Consider the following 22,436-nt stretch of genomic DNA (forward strand, 5'->3'; position numbering starts at 1 on the left):
CCAGAGGGGGCTCGGTAGCCCCGGGAGGGGCCCGGTAATCCCGTGAGTGGGCCCCGGTAGCCCCGGGGAGGGTGCTGTCAGCCGGGGAGGAACCTTGCTAGCCCCGGGGGGGGGCTGCCGGTAGCCCGGGGTGGGGGTCTATCGCTTCTGCGAGAGGTTCCGGTAGCCCCGGGGGGCGGGCCCAGACCGCCCCGCACGGCCGCACCTCCCCGGCCGGGACCCGGCCCCGGAAGCGGGCGGGGCTCCCCAGCCCCGGTTCCGATCCGCACGGCCCAAGCCCCGCCCCCCGCCCCCTCGCCAATGGGGAGGGCGAGGGGGCGGGACGAAACGAACGGCCCCGCCCACCTGCGTCGGCGCGCGCATGCGCCCTGCGGCGGGGCCGCGGCCTCGCGCCGGGCTCCGGCCACGCGCCGCCTCGTGGGCAGGCGGCGCCCCGCGCATGCGCGGGGGCCCTGGCACGGGGGCGGGTCTTGCACACGCGGCCTCGTGCTCACACTCAGGCCTTGCACGAGGGCTCAGGCCCCGCCCTTGCACACACCGGACCCCCCCGAGCCCCGTTAATTAACCCAACGAAGCCCCGCCCCTCCTTAATTAAGCCAAGCTCGTCAGCAGGCCTCTGTCCCCCGTGCCCTCACGAGCCCGGTAATTAATTCTACCCTCCCTTCAATTAACGAGCTAATCATCAGCCTGCTGCTTAATTACCCCCAGCTCATTAACATATAATAAGTAGCACAAGTGCTAATTACACCTATTAGCACAGCTCCTGCTGCAGTGGCTGCTCTTAATTACTCATTAGCGGGGGATGCCCCCCTCCCCATTAATTGGCCTAATGAGTCCGCCCAGCGCCAATCCAGGCCGGGTTTTACCCCCGGTCCATTCCCGGGGCAGATCCAGGCCGGGTTTTACCCCCCCCCGGGCCGCGTTTTACCCCCGGTCCATTCCCGAGGCAGATCCAGGCCGGGTTTTACCCCCGGTCCATTCCCGAGGCAGATCCAGGCCGGGTTTTAGCCGGGTTTTACCCCCGGTCCATTCCCGAGGCAGATCCAGGCCGGGTTTTACTCCCCCGGGACGGGTTTTACCCCCGGTCCGTTCCCGTGCGGATCCAGGCCGGGTTTTACCCCCGGTGGGGGACGGACAGACCTCCCCCCCCCCGGTCCCCCCATTCCCGCCGGGCAGCATCGGGGGGGGGGGACGACGACAGCCACCCCCTGCCCCCGCTGTCACCGGGACCCAGCCCCGCCGCCAGCAGGTACTGATCCCCCGCCGCCATCACCGGGTCCCTGAGGCGATCCCGCCGTTACCGGCCCCTCACAGGGTTCCCGCCTTTTTTCGGTCTTTCGTCCTCCCGTTACCGGCTCCTCACACGGTTCCCGCACCATTACCGGTCCCTCAACTCCGTTCCCGTCACATTACCGGTCCCTCAGACGATCCCCCCCGTTACCGGTTCCTCACACTCTTCCCGCCCTTTTTCCGTACCTCAGCCCGGTCCCGCCCATGACTGATCCTTCAGACGAGATTCTCCCGTTACCGGCTCCTCAGACCTTTCCCGCCCTTTTCTGGTTCCTCACACGGTGTGTGGTGCCGTCCTCCCCTCCGTTACCGGCTCCTCACACAGTTCCCGCCCTTTTTCGGTCCCCTCAGACTCCCCCGTTAACGGCTCCTCACACGGTGCCCCCCCCCGTTAATTCCCCTCACACGGTGCCCCCCTCACGTAACGGCTCCTCACACGATGCCCCCCCCCCCGTTAATTCCCTCACACGGTGCCCCCCCCCTCACTTAACGGCTCCTCACACGGTGCCCCCCCCGTTAATTCCCCTCACACGGTGCCCCCCCCCTCCCCGTTAATTCCCCTCACACGGTGCCCCCCCCCCCCCCCGTTAACGGCTCCTCACACGGTGCCCCCTCCCTCCCGTTAACGGCTCCTCACACGGCGCCCCCCCCCCCCGTTAATTCCCCTCACACGGTGCCCCCCCCCTCCCCGTTAATTCCCCTCACACGGTGCCCCCCTCCCCCGTTAACGACTCCTCACACGGTGCCCCCCCCCCTCCCCGTTAATTCCCCTCACACGGTGCCCCCCCCCTCCCCGTTAACGACTCCTCACACGGTGCCCCCTCCCTCCCCGTTAATTCCCCTCACACGGTGCCCCCCTCCCCCGTTAACGACTCCTCACACGGTGCCCCCCCCCCTCCCCGTTAATTCCCCTCACACGGTGCCCCCCCCCTCCCCGTTAACGACTCCTCACACGGTGCCCCCCCCCCTCCCCGTTAATTCCCCTCACACGGTGCCCCCCTCCCCCGTTAACGACTCCTCACACGGTGCCCCCCCCCCTCCCCGTTAATTCCCCTCACACGGTGCCCCCCCCTCCCCGTTAACGACTCCTCACACGGTGCCCCCCCCCCTCCCCGTTAATTCCCCTCACACGGTGCCCCCCCCCCCCGTTAACGACTCCTCACACGGTGCCCCCCCCCCCGTTAATTCCCCTCACACGGTGCCCCCCCCTCCCCGTTAACGACTCCTCACACGGTGCCCCCTCCCTCCCCGTTAATTCCCCTCACACGGTGCCCCCCTCCCGTTAACGACTCCTCACGCTTCCCCCCCCCCCTTTTTTCCCGCCGCCCCCGCGGTGACTGACAGGCGGGGGGCGGGGCCGGGCGGGGCGGGGCGGGGCGGGCGCGCGCCGCGGGGGGGCGCTGCCGGCGGCGGGGGGGGGGGGCTCGCGCCGCCCGCACCGCCCGCGCCGCGCGCCGCATGGAGCTGCCCCCCCGGGCCCGCGCGCCCCCGCAGGTACGGGGGGGGCCGTGCAAACGGGGGGGGGGGGGGCTGTGCAAACCGGGGGGTCGTGCAATGGCGGAGGGGGTCGTGCAAACTTGGGGGGGGGGGGGGGGGGGCTGTGCAAAGCGGGGGGGCCTTGCAACTCGGGGGGGTCCGTGCAATGGCGGGGGGGGTCTGTGCAAAATGGGGGGGTGCCGTGCAATGTCCGGGGGGGGCCGTGCCATGGCGGGGGGGGGTCTGTGCAATGAGGGGGGCCCTGTGCGAAATGGGGGGGGCGCCGTGCAATGCCCGGGGGGGGGTCTGTGCAAACCGGGGGGGGCCGTGCAATGGCGGGGGGGGGGGGCGTGAAATGAGGGGGGCGCCGTGCAATGCCCGGGGGGGGGGTCGTGCAAACTGGGGGGGGGGGGCGTGAAATGAGGGGGGCCCTGTGCAAACTGGGGGGGGGGGGGGTGTCCGTGCAAACCGGGGGGGCTGTGCTAACCGGGGAGGGCCGTGCAATGGCGGGGGGGTCCTTGCCATGGGGGGGGGGGCTGTGCAAAATGGGGGGGGCGCCGTGCAGCGTGAGGGAACTGGGGGGGGCTCGTGCAATGCGGGGGGGCGCCGTGCAAACGGGGGGGCTGTGCAATAGGGCGGGGGCCTGTGCAAAGCGGGGAGCCCCGTGCAATTGGGGGGGGGGCTGTGCAATAAGGGGGGGGCACCGTGCAATTGGGGGGGCCCTGAGCAATAACGGGGGTCTGTAGAACAGGGTGGGGGCCCGTGCAAACCGGGGGGGGGGGGGGATATGAAAATCGGGGGGCTGAACCGTGCAAACGGGGGGGGGTCGTGCGAAACAGGGGGGGGTCTGTGCAGTGGGGGGTGGCGCCTTGCAAACGGGGGGGGGGGGGGGGGCAGCAGGGGGAGGATTTGGGGGGGCACTGCCGGCACCGTACTGTGTTTGCCCCCCCCGTTCTTGGCGGGCATCGGGACCCCCCCCCCCCCAGGGAAACTGAGGCACGGGGGGGGGGGGGGGGCGATGGGTCCCCCGGGGGGGGCGATGGCGGCGTGCAAGGCATGCTGGGAAGGCGGTGCGGGGCAGCCCCCCCCGCCCCCCCGGTTGTTTCCCACAATGCCCCGCGGCCTCCCCATCACCCGCCGGGGGGGGGGGGGGGGGGGGGGGGCTGGTGAGTTTCCCACAATGCACCGCGGCGGCGTCGCCCTGGCAACGCGCCGGATGGGAGCTGCCCGGCCGGGGCTGAGCTTCCCACAATGCACCGCGGCCCCATCCCCCGCACGGGGTGAGCGCGGTGGGGCGGGGGGGGGGCCCGGACGGTGGGTCCCCTGCGGGGGGGGTGGGGGGGCTGCCGGGCGCCGGGGGGGGCTGTGGGCCGTTAATCGGCTTTAACCCCCCCGGGGGCTGCTGAGCCGCGGATTAGAGGGGGGGGCTCGGGCGCCTGGGTCCCTTCTGGATGGGGGGAAGGGGGGGGGGGGATGGTCCAGATGCTCGTGGGGGGCGGGAAGGGGGGGCCCACGCCTGGGTCCTTCCCCCCCCTCCCCATCTGGTGGAGTCGTTTAATCCCCCCATTAATCGCAGGGACCCCCCCAATGGCATCCTGAGCCCCCCTCCCTCCCCCCCCAGCATCCCTCGGACGCCTGGGTCCCCCCGCGGTTGGGGGGGGTGGGGGGGCTGGGCAGCCCCGGGGTCCCCCCGTTGCCCCCCTGACTCCCCCCCTCCCCTCTCTCCCACAGGTCGGTGCCCGGTGAGGCCGTGGGGGGCTGGCAGCGCCCCTCCCCCGCCATGGCCCGCCCCGCCCCCGCCCTGCGCAGCCTCCTCGTCACCGCGGTGCTCGTCACCTCCGCCACCCAAGGTAGGCACCCACGGCGGGGGGAGGGGGGGCCTGGGACCCCTCGGGTGGGGGAGGGGGACACCAGAACGCCTGGGTCCCTTAGGTGGGGGTCTGGGAGGTGCCTGGATGCCTGGGTCCCCTGGGCGTGCTGGCCGGCGTGCAAGGGGCGTGCAAGGCCTATAGAACAGCCGTGCAAGAGGTGCACAGGCTCGTGCAAGCTGGGGCGTGCGAGGCCTGTATAAACGCCTGGGCAAGAGGCACGTGGACTCATGCAAGGCTGGGGCACGCATCTGTGCGACGGCTGCATAAAGCTCGTGCAAGGGTAGCGCGATGCCCGTGCAAGAGGCACGCCGCCTTGTGCGAGGGGTCTGTGAGGCTCGTGCACGGCCCGTGCGAGGGGCCTGCAACGCTCGTGCGAGCCCCGTTGCACGAGGCTCGTGCTAGAGGCGCGCAGGCTTGCGCGAGGGGCGTGCAAACCCCGTGCGAGGGCCGGAGTTGCCGTCTGCCCCCCCCCCCCCCCCCCCCCCGCATGCGTGCAGGGCGCCGGGGAGGCCTCGCACACGCGTGTGCACGCAGACGCTCTCCCGGGGGCGGGGTGGGGACGACCCGGGCGCGCGGGGGGGACACGCAGGCGTGCGGGGCGGCGTCGGCGTGGGGCGTGCAGGGACCCAGGCGTGCCCCCCGCAGGGCTGAGCCGGGCCGGGCTGCCCTTCGGGCTGGTGCGGCGGGAGCTGGCGTGCGAGGGGTACCCCATCGAGCTGCGGTGCCCGGGCAGCGACGTGGTGATGGTGGAGAACGCCAACTACGGGCGCACCGACGACAAGATCTGCGACGCCGACCCCTTCCAGATGGAGAACGTCCAGTGCTACCTGCCCGACGCCTTCAAGATCATGGCCCAGAGGTGGGACAGAGGGGACGCCGTGGGGATGGGGGGGGGACACACGGGGGTGTGGGGACGCCCTGCGGACGTGGGGGGTGAGAACATGGGGGAAGCAGGGGGACGTGGGGACGTGTAGGATGATGGGGACGTGTAGGAGGTGTGGGGACGTGTACAGGATGCGGGGGACACATGGGGATGTATAGGAGGCTTGAGGACGTGTAGGGGACATGGGGGGTGCATGGGGATGTATAGGAGCTGTGGGGACATGGGGACGTGTAGGGGATGTGTAGGAGGTGTGGGGACATGTAGGGGACATGGGGGATGTATGGGGACGTATAGGAGGCTTGGGATATGGGGACATGTAGGAGATGGGGACACGTAGGGGACATGGGGACATGGCGGTGTGGGGGACGCATGGGGACATGTAGGAGCTGTGAGGACATGGGGACGTATAGGAGGCTTGGGGACGTGTAGGAGCCATGGGGACAGATAGAAGGCATGGGGGTGTGGGAACATGTAGGGGACATGGGGGACATATAGGAGGCTTGGGATATGGGGACATGTAGGGGACATGGGGACATGGCGGTGTGGGGGATGCATGGGGACATGTAGGAAGATGGGGACATGTGGATGTGTAGGGGACATGGGAGATGCATGGGGACATGTAGGAGGGGTGGGGGCATGGGGACAGGTGTGGGGGGTGAGAACGTGGGGACATGGAGGATGGGGACATGTAGGAGGTGTGGAGACATGTAGGGGACATGGGGACGTATAGGAGGCCTGGGGAGATGGGGATGCATAGGACGATGGGGACGTATAGGAGACATGGGCACATGGCGGTGTTGGAGACGCATGGGGACACGTAGGAGCCGTGGGGATATGGGGTCAGATAGGTGGTATGGGGACGTGTAGGGGACGCGTGGGGACGTACAGGAGGCTTGGGGACATGTAGGAGACAGGTGGGGATGCGTAGGAGACAACGGGGACGTGTAGGGGACATGGGGACATGTTAGGAAGATGGGGACATGGGGAGAGGTGGGAGGCTTGGGGACATGTAGGGGACATGGGAGATGTATGGGGACGTGTAGGAGGATGGGGACATGTAGGAGACTTGGGGACACGGAGGCGTGGAGCTGTGTAGGAGGATGGGGACATGGGGACAGGTAGGGGACGTGGGGGACACATGGAGACATTTAGAAGACGTAGGAGATGGGGACATATAGCAGACATGGAGATATGGGGACGTGGGGACATGTAGGGGACATGGGGACGCATAGGGGACATGGGGGATGGATGGAGGCATGTAGGGGACATGGGGACGTGTAGGAGACACGGGGACATGGGGACAGGTAGAGGATGTGGGCGAGGCACGGGGACACGGTGACGTAGGAGACATGGGGACAGGTAGGAGGTGTGGGGACATGGGGACGTGTAGGAGACACGGACACGTGGGGACGGGTAAGAGTCATGAGGATGTGGGGGTGGCACAGGGACATGGGACAGTGCAGGGACTGGGGACATGGGGGTGGCACAGGACCATGGGGACGGTGTGGGGACACAGGGGTGGCACAGGGCCATGGGGACAGGGTGGGGACATGGGAACACGATGGGGATGGCACGGGGACCTGACACAGCTCAGGGACGTGGGGACAAGGCAGGGATATCCCCACGGCACGGGCTGTCCCCACCAGGGACGTCTGCCGCGTCACCCGTGTCCTGGGCCACGTGAGGTGTCCCCTGGGCCCGAGTCCCCACCCCTGTGTCCCACATCGTGTCCCCAGCGCCACGTCCCCGCTGTCCCCAGCGCCACGTCCCCTGTCCCCGCGCAGGTGCAACAACCGGACGCAGTGCGTGGTGGTGGCCGGCTCCGACGCCTTCCCCGACCCCTGCCCGGGGACCTACAAGTACCTGGAGGTGCAGTACGACTGCGTGCCCTACAGTGAGTCCTGCCCCACGGCGCCCCGCCCCGCCCCACGGCGGCCCCGGCCCCACAGCACCCACGGCACCCCCCTGTCCCGGCATCCCCAAGTAGCCGGAGGTGCAGTGGGCCCGTGTGCCCCACAGGGAGTCCTGCCCCACGGCGCCTCATGGCACCCAGCCCCACAGCACCCGCAGCCCCTGCCCCACGGCACCCAATAGCACCTGCAGCCCCCTGCCCTATAGCACCTGCAGCACCCATGGCACCCAAGAGCACCCGCAGCGTCCTGCCCTATAGCACCTAGCCCCATAGCACCCACAGCACCCAGCCCCATAGCACCCAGCCCCATAGCACCCACAGCATCCTGCCCTATAGCACCCACAGCCCCCACGACAACCCACAGCCCCCAGCTCATAGCACCCACAAGCACCCACAGCGTTCCTGCCCCCCAGCCCCATAGCACCCACGGGCACCCACAGCGTCCTGCCCCATAGCACCCAGCCCCACAGTACTCATGTCATAGCACCCCCAGCACCCCACCCCATAGCACCCACAGCCCCCCCCCAACCCTGGGGGCACCCAGGGTCCTCACCTGGGGAGGGAGGGGGGGGGTGAGGGGTGACGTGGGGGGGCAGGGACCCCCCCCAGACAGATCAAACCAGGAAGTCCCGCCCCCACCGGCCCTATGGGCCTCTTAAGGGGGGGTGGCCGTGCCCCCCTGCCGTGCCCCAGGGCATTGTGGGAGCCCCCAGGCAGAGGTGGGGGGCGCTACCAGGGTCCCCTGTGGCCCCCCCATATGTGGGGGGCTGCCATGTCCTCCCCCATAGATTTGGGGGCGCAGCCCCCCTCTCCCCCTCTTGGGGGTCCGGTCCTCAGTGCCCCCCCTTGGGGTCCCTGAACCCCACGTGGTCATCCCCCTCCCCCCGAAATTGGGGCCCGACCCCTGTGTGCCCCCGTTTGTGGAGACATCCCCCCCCCTCCGTGTCCCCCCCCAGTTGGGGTCTGACCCCCATGTCCCCTCGGTTTGGGGGGGCTGCGACCCCCAGGTCCCCCCCCTCGCCCCACCGAGGGGGCCGGGCTGGGGGCTCCGTCCCCCGCGTCCCCCCGGGGGCTTCGTCCTCGCGGGGGGGTCGGTCCCGTCTCTCCCCAGGCGCCGTCGCGGGACCCCACCCCCCCTCACCCCCCCTTTGCTTTGCAGCCGCCGCCGGAGCCGCCGGAGGGAGAGCGCCGGAGCCCCCGGCACCGGGACACGCGGCACCGGGACACGCGGGGACGGCGGCACGCGGGGACGGCGCCTGGCGCACACTGAGCACACGCTGGGCACGCCCACGCACGCTACGGACACGCTAAGCACGTGCCAAATACACAGCTGGCGCAAGCCGGCGTGTGCTAAGCAAGCCTTGCACATGCTAAGCACAGCTGTACATGCTAAATACACGCCTGGTGCAAGCTGGCATGCGCTAAGCACACCCCTGTACACGCTAAGCACATGCTAAGCGCATGCCTGGAGCAAGCCAGCACGCGCCACACGTGTGCCTGGGGCACACTTTTACGTGCTGAACACATTTGTTGGGCACTAGCACACGTTAAGTACACGCTAAGTGCACACACATGCCTGGTGTGAGCTGGTACATGCTAAGCACATGCCTGCACACGCTAAGCACACATCTGCAGCACACTTGTACATGCCAGACACGTGCCAGGCGCACTAGCACACGCTAAGCAGGTGCCTGTGCACACACAGCTGGTGTCTTGCACTTGCTGGCACACAGTAAACATGGCTAGCACACGCTAGGTACATGCCTGGCACATACCAGCGCACGCTAAACATAGCCTTGGCACATGCCAGCCCATGCTTGGCACATGCCAGCCCACGCTAAGCCCATGCTTGGCACATGCCAGTACATGCTAAGCACATGCCTGGCACATACCAACCCATGCTAAGCACACGCCTCGTGCATGTTGGCCCATTGTGCCCCCCATGTGGTGCACACGCCTGGCACACATCAAGCACACGCCTGGCACACGCTAAGCACACGCCTGAGCATGCCCAGCGCTCCTCCCCCGTGCCGGCCGCCCCGTCCCCGCCGGTGCCGTGTGCCGCGGTGCCGTGGGGCAGGGGGGGTGTGGGGCGGGCGGGGGGGCCGTGGGGCCGGGGGAGGCGTGGGGCAGGGCGTGGGGCAGGGTGGGGTGCGGGCGCCCTCTTCCTTTGCAGGTCTGCGCCGTGGGGCAGAGCCCCGCCGTGGGGCAGAGCCCCCCATCGCTGCCGTGGGGCAGAGCCCCCCTCGCCGCCGTCTCTCTCTCTCCTTCGCTTCCTTCCTCCAGGGTTGGGGGGGGGGGCCCAGGGCGCTGCCCAACCCCCCCCGAGCTGGGGGGAGGAGTGCGGGGGAGGGGGAGCCCTGTGCCCCCTCCAGCCCCCGTCCGTCCGTCCGTCCATCTCCGTCCCTCCGTCCGTCCATCCCCACGTCTCTGTCGGTTCTCTGTCTGTCTTCCTCCATGGTTCTGTCCCTCTGTCTGTCCCCTCATCTCTCATTCCACCGCCTCTTCCCCCCATCCTCCTGTCTGTCCATCTGTCTGTCCGTCTGTCCATCCTTCTACTTGTCCCTTTTTCTCTCTGGCCTTTCATCTGTCCTGGCGTCCGTCTGTCCATCCAGTCTTCACCCTTTTGTCTGTCCGTCCATCCATTCACCCCTTTATCCGTCCGTCCTCTCCTCTCCCCCGTCCCTCTGTCCGTCCTCTCCCCCATCCTTCGTCCGTCTGTCTGTCTGTCCATCCGTTCACCCCTTTATCCGTCCGTCCTCTCCTCTCCCCCATCCTTCATCTGTCTGTCTGTCCATCCATTCACCCCTTCGTCCGTCCGTCCGTCCTCTCCTCTCCCCCGTCCCTCTGTCTGTCCTCTCCCCCATCCTTCGTCTGTCTGTCTGTCTGTCCATCCGTTCACCCCTTTATCCGTCCGTCCGTCCTCTCCTCTCCCCTGTCCCTCTGTTTGTCCATCCATCCATCCATTCACCCCTTTATCCGTCCGTCCTCTCCTCTCCCCCGTCCCTCTGTCTGTCCTCTCCCCCATCCTTTGTCCATCTGTCTGTCCATCCATTCACCCCTTTATCCGTCCGTCCGTCCTCTCCTCTCCCCCGTCCCTCTGTCCGTCCTCTCCCCCATCCTTTGTCCATCCGTCTGTCTGTCTGTCCATCTGTTCACCCCTTTATCCGTTCGTCCGTCCTCTCCTCTTCCCCATCCCTCTGTCCGTCCTCTCCCCTGTCCTTCGTCCATCCGTCCTCTCATCCCTCCATCTGTCCGTCTGTCCCCCTCCCCGTCCGTCCCCCTCAGGGCCCCCCCGGGGGCACCCAACACCCCCGGTGGGGGCACAGGGACCCCCAAAAGGGGCTCAGGGACCCCCCCAAACGGGGGGCGCAGGGACGCCGGGTGCCCCAGGGGGCCGGGGGGGCACAGGGGCTCCCCGCTGTCCCCAAGGGGGGGGGGGGGTCGCCCCCCCCAGGGCCCCCCCGAGCCCCCCCGGGGCCCCCCCGAGCAGCGGGGGCGGGGCTGGGGGGGCCGAAGCCATTTAATCTCTTTTCTCTTTGTCTCCTCTCTCGCCCCCCCTCCCCCCGCCCGTGTGTCCCCATCCCCCCCCCGCACCCCCTGTCCCCCACCCTCCCCCCCCCTCCCCTCCCCCCTCCCCTCCCCTCCCCCGCTCTCTCCTCTGCCTTTTCTTCCGGTGCTAAAAGTAGAAGTGGAACAAAAAGGTAACACGACCCTTCGCTCCGGCCCCTGGGACCGCCCGGCCCCCCAAAACCCCCCGAACCCCCAAACCCCCCCGACACCCCCCCGGCCCAGCTCCCCCCAGCCTGGCCCCGAGCCCCGATCCCCTCCATCCCGCAGGTCCCGCACCCCAAAATCCCCCGTTCTCACCCCAAATCCTGACCCCCCTGTACTACTGATGCTGCACCCCAAAATCCCCAACCCCCCCAAATCCTGACCCCCCCCATCCTGCCAGTCCTGTACCCCAAAATCCTCTAAGCTGCCCCCAAATCCTGACCCCCCCCCGATCCTGCACCCCCCCCGATCCTGCACCCCCAAATCCCCCATCCTCACCCCAAATCCTGACCCTCCTCCCATTCATCCCGCACCCCAAAACCCCCCAGCCTCACCCCAGGCCCTGCCCCCCCATCCTACTGATCCTGTACCCCAAAATCCCTGTGCCCCATCCCCCGCACCCTCCCATCTGACCCCCCCAAATTCTTCCAGCCCCCCCAAATCCCCCCTGACCCCCCTCATCCTGACCCCTGAACCTGACCCCCATTTCCAGACCCCCCCAAATCCCCCCTGAACCTCCAAATCCCCCCTGACCCCTCAAACCCCCGAAACCCCCCCAAACCCCCTCCCCTGCCCTCCTGAACCCCAATATCCCTGACCCCCAACTCCCCCTAAACCATCTCTGACCCCCAACTCCCCCCTGGACCCCCCAGTCCCCCGTCCCCCCCCATCACAGAACCCCCAAACCCCCCCGGTTTTGCCCCCCCCCCCAGTCCCCCCAATCCTGCTCTGAACCCCTAAATCCCCCCTCGTGTCCCCCTCCCCTCGCTCCCCCCCCTCCCTGGGCTGGGGGTCCCCGTTAGCGCAGGGGCGCAGGAGGGGGTTAATTGCCCCCCCCCCCATCTTAATTAGTTCTAATTAGTGTCCCTGGGGCCCCCCCAGATCCCAATGGGCCCCCCCAGTGTCCCCTTGGGGGTCCCCAGGACCCTCTGGGACCCCCCAGGGTGCCCCCGGAGCCCCCCCAGCCCCCCCCGGTCCCCTTCGAGGGACCCCTGGGACCCCCCCCAAGGTACCCTGGGACCCCCCCAGGGTCCCCCCAGAACCTTCTGGGACCCCCCCAGCACCCCCCCGGGGACCCCCATGTTCCCTTGAGGGACCCTGGGGACCCCCCCACTTCTCTCTTGGGTCCCCCAAACCCACTGCGGCACCCCAAGGTGCCCCCAAACCCTTCTGGGACCCCCCCCCGCCCCCCCCGGGGGCCCCAGGGTCCCCTTGAGGGACCCCCCGGGACACCCCAAAGTGTCCCCAGGGACCCCCTCAGGTGCCCCCAGACCCCCCTGGGGACCCCCCACGTCCCCTTGAAGGACCCATGGGGACCCCCAAGGTGTCCCCAAAGCCCGGGGGGGGCCAGGCTGGGGTGTCACGTCCCTTGTCCCCATTCCCGTCCCTTCCTTCCCCCCCTTCCTGCCCCCCCCGGGGCAGCGGGGCCGGGGGGGCCCCCCCGGGGCGACGCCGTAAGTACGGGGGGGCGGGGGGCCCTGGTGGGGAGGGGACGGGGCGGCCCCGGGGGGCACCCAGGAGCCCCGCGACCCCCCCTTGTCCCTCCAACCCCCCCCCCGCCAGCTGTGGAGACCCCCAGATGCCACAGAGGCACCCCAAAATCCACACCACCCCCACCCCCCCCCAAAAAAAAAACCCCAACCCATCCCCCTGGCTGAGCCCAGGGGCAGGACAGGCCGGGGCAGCTCGGGGGGGCCCTGGGGCAGTTTGGGGGGGCTGGGGCAGCTCGGGGCGGGGGAGGGGCCTGGGGCAGTTTGGGGACACTTGGGGGGCAGCGGCAGCAGGTGGGGGGGCAGTCAGGATACTTGGGGGGCCCTCAGCCCCCTAAGATAGCATTTGGAGATGCAGTTGGGGGGGCAGTTAGGGCAGTTGGGGGGCAGTCAGGGCAGCTGGGGGGCAGTGGGGGTAGTTGGGGGGACATTTGAGGGCAGTTAGGGAAGTTGGGGGGCAGCAAGGGGGCAGTTAGGGGGCACTTGGGGGGCAGTGGGAGCACTTGAGGGGCAGCCAGGGCAGCAGGGGTACTTGGAGGGCAGTGGGGATACTTGGGGGGCAGCCAGGGCATTTGGGGGGCAGCCAGGGCAGCAGTGGTACTTGGGGGGCAGCCAGGGCACTTGGGGGGCAGCCAGGGCAGTGAGGGTAACTTGGGGGACAGTCAGGAAACTTGGGGGGCAGCCAGGGTACTTGGGGAGCAGTGGGGGCACTTGGGGGGGGGGCAGTCAGGGCAGCGGAGACACTTGGGGGGCAGCGGGGGTACTCGGGGGGCAGTCAGGAAAATTGGGGGGCAGTCAGGAAACTCGGGAGGCAGCGGGGGCACTCGGGGGGCAGTCAGGAAACTTGGGGGGCAGCAGGGGCACTCGGGGGGGGCGGCGCAGCCAGGGTTGAGGCCCCCCCATGTCTCTCTCTCTCTCTCTGTGCGGGGGCGGGGCCGGGGGCCGGGGGGGGCCGGGGCCGGCGGCTTCTTCCCACAGGTGCCCCAGGAGCGGGGCCGCGCCGGGGGGCGGGGGGGCCCCTAACGTCTCTCTCTCCTCCTCCTCCTCCCGCAGGGCCGCGGTCCTCCCGCCTCGCCCCCCCGGACCGCGGGGCCCCCCCGAGCCTGTGAGTCTCCCCTCCCCCGCCCGGCCCCCCCTCCCCACCCCCGTGGGGACCCCCTGCCCCTCCCCCCGCTCCTCTCTCTCTCCCCCCGGCCCCCCCCCCCGGGGGGCAATGGAAGGGGGGGCACGGCGGGGGCGGGGGGCTCGTGCAGTCACGGCCCTCGTGTGCGGGCGGGTCCTCGTGCACACCCGGGCCCTCGTGCACACCCGGGTCCTCGTGCGCACACAAGTCCTCGTGCACGTGCAGGTCCCCGTGCACACGTGGGTCCTCGTGCGCACACAAGCCCTTGTGCACGTGCAGGTCCCCGTGCACACACAAGTCCCCGTGCGCACATGGGTCCTCGTGCGCGCACGTGGGTCCTCGTGCACACACGAGTCCTCATGCATTCATGGCCCTCGTGCACAGGGGGATCCTTGTGTGTTCACACCCCTCGTGCACACCTGGGTCCTCGTGCACAGGGCCGTCCTCGTGCGCACACAAGTCCCGGCGCACACGCAGGTCCTCATGCACACATGGGTCCTCGTGTGTTCACGGCCCTCGTGCACACCTGGGTCCTCGTGCACACGCAGTTCTTGTGCAGGAGGGGGTCCTCAAGCACGGCGGGGGGCCTTGTGCATTCATGGCCCTCGTGCACATGTGGGTCCTCGTGCACGTGTGGTTTCTCGTGCACACGGGGGTCCTCGTGCACATCCAGGTGTGCTCTCGTGTGCACACGTGGCTCTCGTGCAGTGCAGACCTTGTGCATACACGGCCCTCGTGCGCACGCAGCCCTCGTGCCCCCCCCCCCCCCAGCCCCGCTGCGCCGTGGCGGGCGCCTGCACTGCCGTGCACACGTGTGTGCGATGGGGCACAGGTGGGCGAGCACATGGGGAGGTGCAGGCACACGCGTGTGCGAGCCACGTGCACACAGCAGCACATGCATGTGAGTCCACACGCGCCCGTGCGAGGACACACGCGTGGGAGGCGAATCCCCACCAACACTCATGTGTGCACGTGCACACGGGAGCGCCGCACACATGGGCTCTTTCACACGTATGGGCATGTTAGCACCGCACAAACACGCATCCACACGCGTGTGCGCACCACAGAGTCACGTGTGTATGTGCAAACGCATGGGCACGCGCACGCACACGCAGCTCGTGTGTAAATGCACGGCCTGGTGAACACGCACCCACATGCGTGTGTGCACTGCAGACGTACGTGTGCGCACATGCATGGCTGCATGAACACGCGTGTGCGCACAGCCTCAGGCGCGCGTGTGCAAATGCACGCGGGTGTGAGCGCGCGCCCACGTGTGCGTGCACCCCTTGAGCCCACACGCGTGCAAATAGGCGTGAGCACCCGCCTGCACATGCCAAGTTCACAGGCGCGTGGACACGCACGGCCACAAGCACACGCGTGTGCGTGCCTTGCGCTCGCGCACACACGTGCGAGCACGTGGCCGTGCGCACACGCCTGCGTGGGCACGCTCCCGTGTGCACGCCCACAGCCCCTGTGAACACGCACACGCGTGTGCACGCCCGCAGCCCCTCCGCACATGCGTGTGCACACCCACAGCCCCCTCGCACACGCGTGTGCAGGCAGGCGGTGCCATCAGCCCACACACGTGTGCACAGGGGCCTCCCCGCCCCCCGCACACGCATGTGCACATGCACCCCGGGGGGGGTCAGGCCAGGCTGGAGCCCCCCAGAGCTGGGGGGGGGGGGGGGGGGGGAGCAGAATAGGGGACCCCCTGGGTCCCATTTGGGGGGGGGGTCAGGGGTCGCTGGGGGGGGAGGGGCAGACACCCGGGTCCCCCAGGGTGACATCGCCCCCGCCATGGGGGTCCCCAGCCTGGCCCGGCCACCACGGGGGGGGCCACCACGTCCCCCATCTCCCCCCCCCTTCCCCCTCCAGTGCAGAGACCCCCGCTGTGGGGGAGGGGGGAAATTGGGGGGGGGGTGTCTCTGCCCTGGGGGGGGGTCACCCCCCACCTCTGTCCCCCCCCCCCGTGTCCCCCCCCGTGACCCCCCCTTTCTCTCCCCGCAGCGCTAACCCCCCCGTTTCTCTCCCCCAGCCTCTCTGCAGCCGGCGCCGGACAGCGGGACCACGCGCTCCCCCCCCGAACCCCCCCCTCCCCGCACCCCCAAACCGGGGGGGTCCCCCCATACCCCACCCCCACGCCGGGGGGGTCCCCCCGTCTCTTCCTCCCCCTTCCCCCCCCGCCCCCCCGTGTCTCCGTTGCGCTCGATCAACCCTGGCTGTGGGCCCGGGGGGGGGTGGGAAGAGCCCCCCCAATTTAGGGCCCCCCCAATTTAAGGCCCCCCCATTTTAGGGCCCCTCCAGGGAGAGCTGCCCCCGCCCCCTCAGGGTGCTGCCCCCCCCCCCCAAAAAGGGGGGGGCCCGGACGCCTGGGTTCGCTGGGGGGCATGGCCCCCCCTTGTCCCCACGGCGGGGGGGGGGACAGACGGGGTGTCCCCCCCCCCCCGTCACCCCTGTCCCCCCTCCTCCATTTTGTCTCCTTCCCTCTGTCCCCCCCCCCGGACAAGGGACCCCCCCCCCGTGTCTCCTCCCCCCCCCCGGGGTCCCCTTGTCCCCCCCTCGGGGTTGGTGTCCCCCCAATGTCCCCCCCCCCCGGGGTTGGGGTCCCCCCAATGTCCCCCCCCCCGCGGTGGGGCCCCCCCGGCCGCTGATGAACCGCTTCTCTTTTCTCTCCTGCTTCTCGCTGTCCCCCCCATGTCCCCACGGCTGGCCCTGTGTCTGTCCGTCCGTCTGTGTCTGTCTGTCCCCCCATGTCCCCTCCCCGTCCCCACGGCTGGCCCTGTGTCTGTCCCCCTGTGTCTGTCCCCCTGTGTCTGTCTGTCCCCCGTGTCCCCTCCCTGTCCCCATGCCTGGCCCTGTGTCTCTCCATCCCCCTGTGTCTGTCTGTCCCCCCGTGTCCCCTTCCCTGTCCCCATGCCTGGCCCTGTGTCTGTCCGTCCCCCTGTGTCTGTCTGTCCCCCCGTGTCCCCTTCCCTGTCCCCACGGCTGGCCCTGTGTCTGTCTGTCCCCCCCCATCCCCACGGCTGGCCCCTCCTGCTATCTGTCCCTCTGTCTGTCCCTGTGTCCATTCCTATGTCCCTCTGTCCCCTGTATCTGTCCCTATGTCTGTCCCCGTGGCCCTGGATCCATCCTCGTGTCCTTACGTCTGTCCCTCTGCTCCTTTGCCTGTCCCTGTGTCTGTCCCCATGTCTGTTCCTGTCCCTTGTGTCCGTCCCTGTGTCCCCATGTCCGTCCCTGTGTCCCCATGTCTGTATCTGTCCCTGTGCCGCTGTGTCTGTCCCTGTATCTGTCCCCACGTCTGTCTGTGTCCCCATGTCTGTCCCGGTGTCCCCATGTCTATCCCTGTCCCATGTATCCATCCCTTTGTCCCCATGTCCTTATGTCTGTCCCTGTGCCCTGTGTCTGTCCCCGTGTCCCTCTGTCTGTCCTTGTACCCATCCCCATGTCCCCCCTCCATCCCCGTGTCCCTCTGTCTGTCCTTGTATCCATCCCCATGTCCCCTCTCCGTCCTTATGTCCTTCTGTCTGTCCTTGTATCCATCCTTGTGTCCCCTGCCTGTCCTCGTGTCCCTCTGTCTGTCCTTGTACCCATCCCCACATCCCCTGCCCATCCCCGTGTCCCTCTGTCTGTCCTTGTACCCATCCCCACGTCCCCTGCCCATCCCCGTGTCCCTCTGTCTGTCCTTGTACCCATCCCCACATCCCCTGCCCATCCCCGTGTCCCTCTGTCTGTCCTTGTACCCATCCCCACATCCCCTGCCCATCCCCGTGTCCCTCTGTCTGTCCTTGTACCCATGCCCATGTCCCTCTGTCTGTCCTTGTATCCATCCCCATGTCCCCCTTCTGTCCCCGTGTCCCTCTGTCTGTCCTTGTATCCATCCCCATGTTCCCCTTCTGTCCCCGTGTCCCTCTGTCTGTCCTTGTATCCATCCCCATGTCCCCTCTCCGTCCTTGTGTCCCTCTGTCTGTCCTTGTATCCATCCCCATGTCCTCTGCCCATCCCCGTGTCCCTCTGTCCTTGTACCCATCCCCACATCCCCTGTCCATCCCCGTGTCCCTCTGTCTGTCCTTGTACCCATCCCCACATCCCCTGTCCATCCCCGTGTCCCTCTGTCTGTCCTTGTACCCATCCCCACGTCCCCTGCCCATCCCCGTGTCCCTCTGTCTGTCCTTGTATCCATCCCCACGTCCCCCCTCCATCCCCGTGTCCCTCTGTCTGTCCTTGTACCCATCCCCACATCCCCTGCCCATCCCCGTGTCCCTCTGTCTGTCCTTGTACCCATTCCCACGTCCCCCCTCCATCCCCGTGTCCCTCTGTCTGTCCTTGTATCCATCCCCACGTCCCCCCTCCATCCCCGTGTCCCTCTGTCTGTCCTTGTACCCATCCCCACGTCCCCTGCCCATCCCCGTGTCCCTCTGTCTGTCCCCCTGTCCCCCCGTCCCCGCAGTCTTCGTCTGCCCGGGCACCCTGCAGCGCATCGGTTCCCCCACCTCCAGCCACGAATCCCAACACCAAGCCGGCGCCTGGTGCCGCGATCCCCTCCAAGCCGGCGACCGCCTCTACGTCATGCCCTGGGTGCCGTACCGCACCGACACCCTCACCGAATACGCCTCCTGGGACGACTACGTGGGCGCCCGCCACACCACCACCTACCGCCTCCCCAACCGCGTCGACGGCACCGGTTTCGTCGTTTACGACGGCGCCGTCTTCTACAACAAAGAACGGACCCGCAACATCGTTAAATACGATCTCCGCACCCGTATCAAGAGCGGCGAAACCGTGGTGGGCGCCGCCAACTACCACGACACCTCGCCGTATCGGTGGGGCGGCAAAACCGACATCGATTTGGCGGTGGACGAGGACGGGCTGTGGGTTATCTACGCCACGGAGGGAAACGGCGGTCGCTTGGTGGTTAGCCAGCTCAACCCGTACACCCTCCGCTTCGAGGGCACCTGGGAGACCGGCTACGACAAGCGAGCGGCTTCCAACGCCTTCATGGCTTGCGGCGTCCTCTACGTCATCCGCAGCGTCTACGTGGACGACGACAGCGAAGCCGCCGGCAATCGGGTGGCGTACGCCTTCAACACCCGCGCCAACCGGGGGGAGGCGGTGGAGATGGCCTTCCCCAACCCCTACCAGTACGTCTCCTCCGTCGATTACAACCCTCGCGATAATCAGCTTTACGTCTGGAATAATTACTTCGTGGTGCGATACGGCTTGGAGTTCGGACCGCCGGATCCGGGGGCCGGTGAGGGGGGAAAGGGGGAGAGGTGTGGGAGGGAGAGGGGGGAGGCTTAGGGGGAGCCCTGGGGGTCCCGGTTCGCTTTGGGGGTGCAGCCCCAGACACCTGGGGGAGCCCTGGGGGTCCCGGTTTGCTTTGGGGGTGCAGCTCCAGACACCTCAGTCATCCCTGGGGGTCCCGGTTTGCTTTGGGGGTGCAGCTCCAGACACCTGCAGGCAGCCCTGGGGGTCCCAGTTTACTTTGGGGGTGCAGCCCCAGACACCTGGGGGAGCCCTGGGGGTCCCGGTTTGCTTTGGGGGTGCAGCCCCGGACACCTGCAGGCAGCCCTGGGGGTCCCAGTTTATTTTGGGGGTGCCCCAGACACCTCAGTCAGCCCTGGGGGTCCCAGTTCGCTTTGGGGGTGCAGCCCTGGACACCTGTGGGGAGCCCTGGGGGTCCCAGTTTGCTTTGGGGGTGCAGCCCCAGACAGCTGTGGGCAGCCCTGGGGGTCGCAGTTTATTTTGGGGGTGCAGCCCCAGACACATGAGGGGAGCCCTGGGAGTCCCAGTTCGCTTTGGGGGTGCAGCCCCAGACACCTGGGGGAGCCCTGGGGGTTGCAGTTTATTTTGGGGGTGCAGCCCCAGACACCTGGGGGAGCCCTGGGGGTCGCAGTTTATTTTGGGGGTGCAGCCCCAGACACCTGGGGGAGCCCTGGGGGTTGCAGTTTATTTTGGGGGTGCAGCCCCAGACACCTGGGGGAGCCCTGGGGGTCGCAGTTTATTTTGGGGGTGCAGCCCCAGACAGCTGGGGGGGGTCCTGGGGGTCACAGTTTATTTTAGGGGTGCAGCCCCAGACAGCTGGGGGGGAGCCCTGGGCGTCCAGGTCAGCTTTGGGGGTGCAGCCCCAGATGCCTTGGGGGCTCCCACTTTGGGGGTGCCCCACATACCTGGAGTCCCTGCCACCTGGGGCTGGGAGGCTGGGGGGCTGATGGGGGGCACCCCCATATGGGGGGTTCCCCGTATTGGGGTTTGGGGGGGCTCCGCCGCACCCTGACCCCCCCTTCTTTCACCCCCCCAGGTCCGGTGACGACGGCGGCCCCCAGCGTGGCCCCGGCGCGACCCACGGCGGCTCGGAGCTCGGCGGCGCCCGGTCCCACCCCCACGGCAAGACGGGGACCCCTCACCCCCCGCCCGGGTCCCCCCCCCGGCCCTCCCCCCGGCCCGGGTCCAGCCCACAGCGCCGCCACCCCCGGGGGACCCCCCGGCTCCCCGGGACCACCCAATAACGGGGCGGGGGTCCCCCCGCCCCCGCCACCCCCCGCCGCCTCCCGCCGCCCGCCGGGGGGGGCCGGGGGGGGCCCCGGGGGGGGGCCCGGGGGGCCGGCGCGGCTGTGCGAGGCGCGGGAGGTGCGGAGGGTGCAGTGGCCAGCGGCGCAGCAGGGGGTGGTGGTGGAGAGACCCTGCCCCAAGGGCACCCGCGGTACGGGGGGGTCTGGGGGGGCCAGGGGGGGCTGAAGGGGTGTCATGGTCATACCAGGGGTGTGGGGGGGTCCTGGGGGGCCGGGGGGGGACCAGGGGGGTCTGGAGGGGTGTTATGGTGGGAGCATGGGTCTGGGGGGGGAGGTCTGGGGGGATTCTGGGCGGCCAGGGGGTTCTGGGGGGCCAGGGGGGTCCGGAGGGGTGTCATGGTCATACCAGGGGTGTGGGGGGGTCCTGGGGGGCTCTGGGGGGGTTCTGGGGGGCCAGGGGGGTCCGGAGGGGTGTTATGGCAGGACCAGGGGTGTGGGGGGGGGGTCTGGAGGGATGTGGGGGGCTATGGGGACTGGGGGGGGGTCCTGGGGGGCCAGGGGGCTCTGGAGGGGTGTTATGGTGGGAGCAGGGGTGTGGGAGGCCATGGGGATCACGGGGGGGGGGGCTATGGGGGCCCAGGGTGCTGGGGGGGTTCTGGGGGGTCAGGGGGTGTCTGGGGGGGCTGTGGGATGTGGGGGGCCATGGGGCTGGGGGGGGCACTATGGGGGGCCGGGGGGGGTAAGGGGGGCTTGGGGGGGGGGGTGGTTATGGGATCGGGGGGGCCGCGCACCCCACAGGAGGCCCATGGCAGGGCCGAGGGGTGCGGGATGGGGACACGGGGGGGCGATGGGGTGCGGTGGGGGGGGTCCCTGACGCCCCCCTCCGTGTCCCCCCCCCCGTGTCCCCCCAGGCATCGCCTCCTTCCAGTGCCTGCTGGGCCTGGGGGTCTGGAACCCGCGGGGGCCCGACCTCAGCAACTGCACCAGCCCCTGGGTCAACCAGGTGGCCCAGAAGGTACCGGGGGGGCCCCCCAAAACAGGGACCCCCCCTGCCCACAGGGACCCTCCCCCCAAAAACAGGGACCCCCCCAAAATGGGGACTCCGGCCCCCCCCCCCCCCTTCTAAAACAGGGACTCCCTGCCAAAATGGCGTCTCCCCCTAAATGGGGACTCCCCCTAATGGAGACCCCCCCAAAACAGGGACACCCCCCACATGGGGACTGCTCCCCAAAACGAGGAACCCCCCAGAAATGGGGACCCCCCCAAAGTGGGGACCCCATTGAAACAGGGACCCCCCAAAAGGGAACCCACTTCAGGGCCCTCATTGCCCCAGTGATCCCTCCCCCCCAGGAACCCCCCACCACCCCGGGGTCCCTGGGACCCCCACCCACACCCCAACACCCCCACCCAGCCAGAGTCCCCCAAAACCCCCCATGGCCCCCCCACACCCCTCCCCACAGGACAATCAGGGCGTCCCCCTCCCATGGGGACCCACCGGGGCGGGTGATCCTCACCGGGGGGTTACACCAATCCCCCCCCCCACCCCTGGGACCCCCCCACGGACCCCCCCCCCCAGCTCCCAACACCCCCACTCTGCCAGAGCCCCCCAAACCCCCCCGTGCCCCCCCACACCCCTCCCAGCAGGACCATTGCGACGTCCCCCTCCCACGGGGACCCACCGGGGCGGGTGATCCTCACCGGGGGGGTTACCCCAATCCCCCCCCAACCCCTGGGGACCCCCCGGGGGGATATCGGGGTACCCCATCCGACCCCCCCGCCCCCCCCCCCCAGATCAAGAGCGGGGAGAACGCGGCCAACATCGCCAGCGAGCTGGCGCGGCACACGCGGGGCCCCGTCTACGCCGGGGACGTCAGCTCGGCCGTGCGGCTGCTGGAGCAGCTGCTGGACATCCTGGACGCCCAGCTGCAGGCCCTGCGCCCCGTCGAGCGCGAGTCCGCCGGCAAGAACTACAACAAGGTAAGAGTGGGGGCTCCCCCCCCCCCCCCCAAAAAAACCCCCCGACATCGGGGTACACCCCGCCCCAAAGATGGGGTACAGCCGGCCTCGAAGAGGGGGTGTCCCTGACCCCAAAGATGGGGTTGTCCCGG

At 69.1% G+C, this 22,436-nt stretch overlaps 1 protein-coding gene across 1 annotated transcript in view; it reads left to right on the forward strand.

Moving 5' to 3' along the window:
- Positions 1-2,686: 2,686 nt before the first annotated feature.
- LOC142421254 (adhesion G protein-coupled receptor L1-like) overlaps positions 2,687-22,436 on the forward strand; it is a 20,938-nt gene continuing 1,188 nt past the window's right edge. Inside the window, exons 1-9 of the mRNA XM_075525824.1 lie at positions 2,687-2,784; positions 4,498-4,616; positions 5,283-5,496; positions 7,305-7,414; positions 11,119-11,136; positions 18,267-19,067; positions 20,118-20,519; positions 21,240-21,343; positions 22,120-22,305. Of these exons, the coding sequence (XP_075381939.1) occupies positions 4,547-4,616; positions 5,283-5,496; positions 7,305-7,414; positions 11,119-11,136; positions 18,267-19,067; positions 20,118-20,519; positions 21,240-21,343; positions 22,120-22,305 (1,905 nt within the window). The 5' untranslated portion in view covers positions 2,687-2,784; positions 4,498-4,546. The remainder of the gene's footprint in view (positions 2,785-4,497; positions 4,617-5,282; positions 5,497-7,304; positions 7,415-11,118; positions 11,137-18,266; positions 19,068-20,117; positions 20,520-21,239; positions 21,344-22,119; positions 22,306-22,436) is intronic.

The sequence above is a fragment of the Mycteria americana genome, chromosome 28 (genome assembly GCF_035582795.1).
Source record: "Mycteria americana isolate JAX WOST 10 ecotype Jacksonville Zoo and Gardens chromosome 28, USCA_MyAme_1.0, whole genome shotgun sequence".
NCBI classification, from domain to species: Eukaryota; Metazoa; Chordata; class Aves; order Ciconiiformes; family Ciconiidae; genus Mycteria; species Mycteria americana.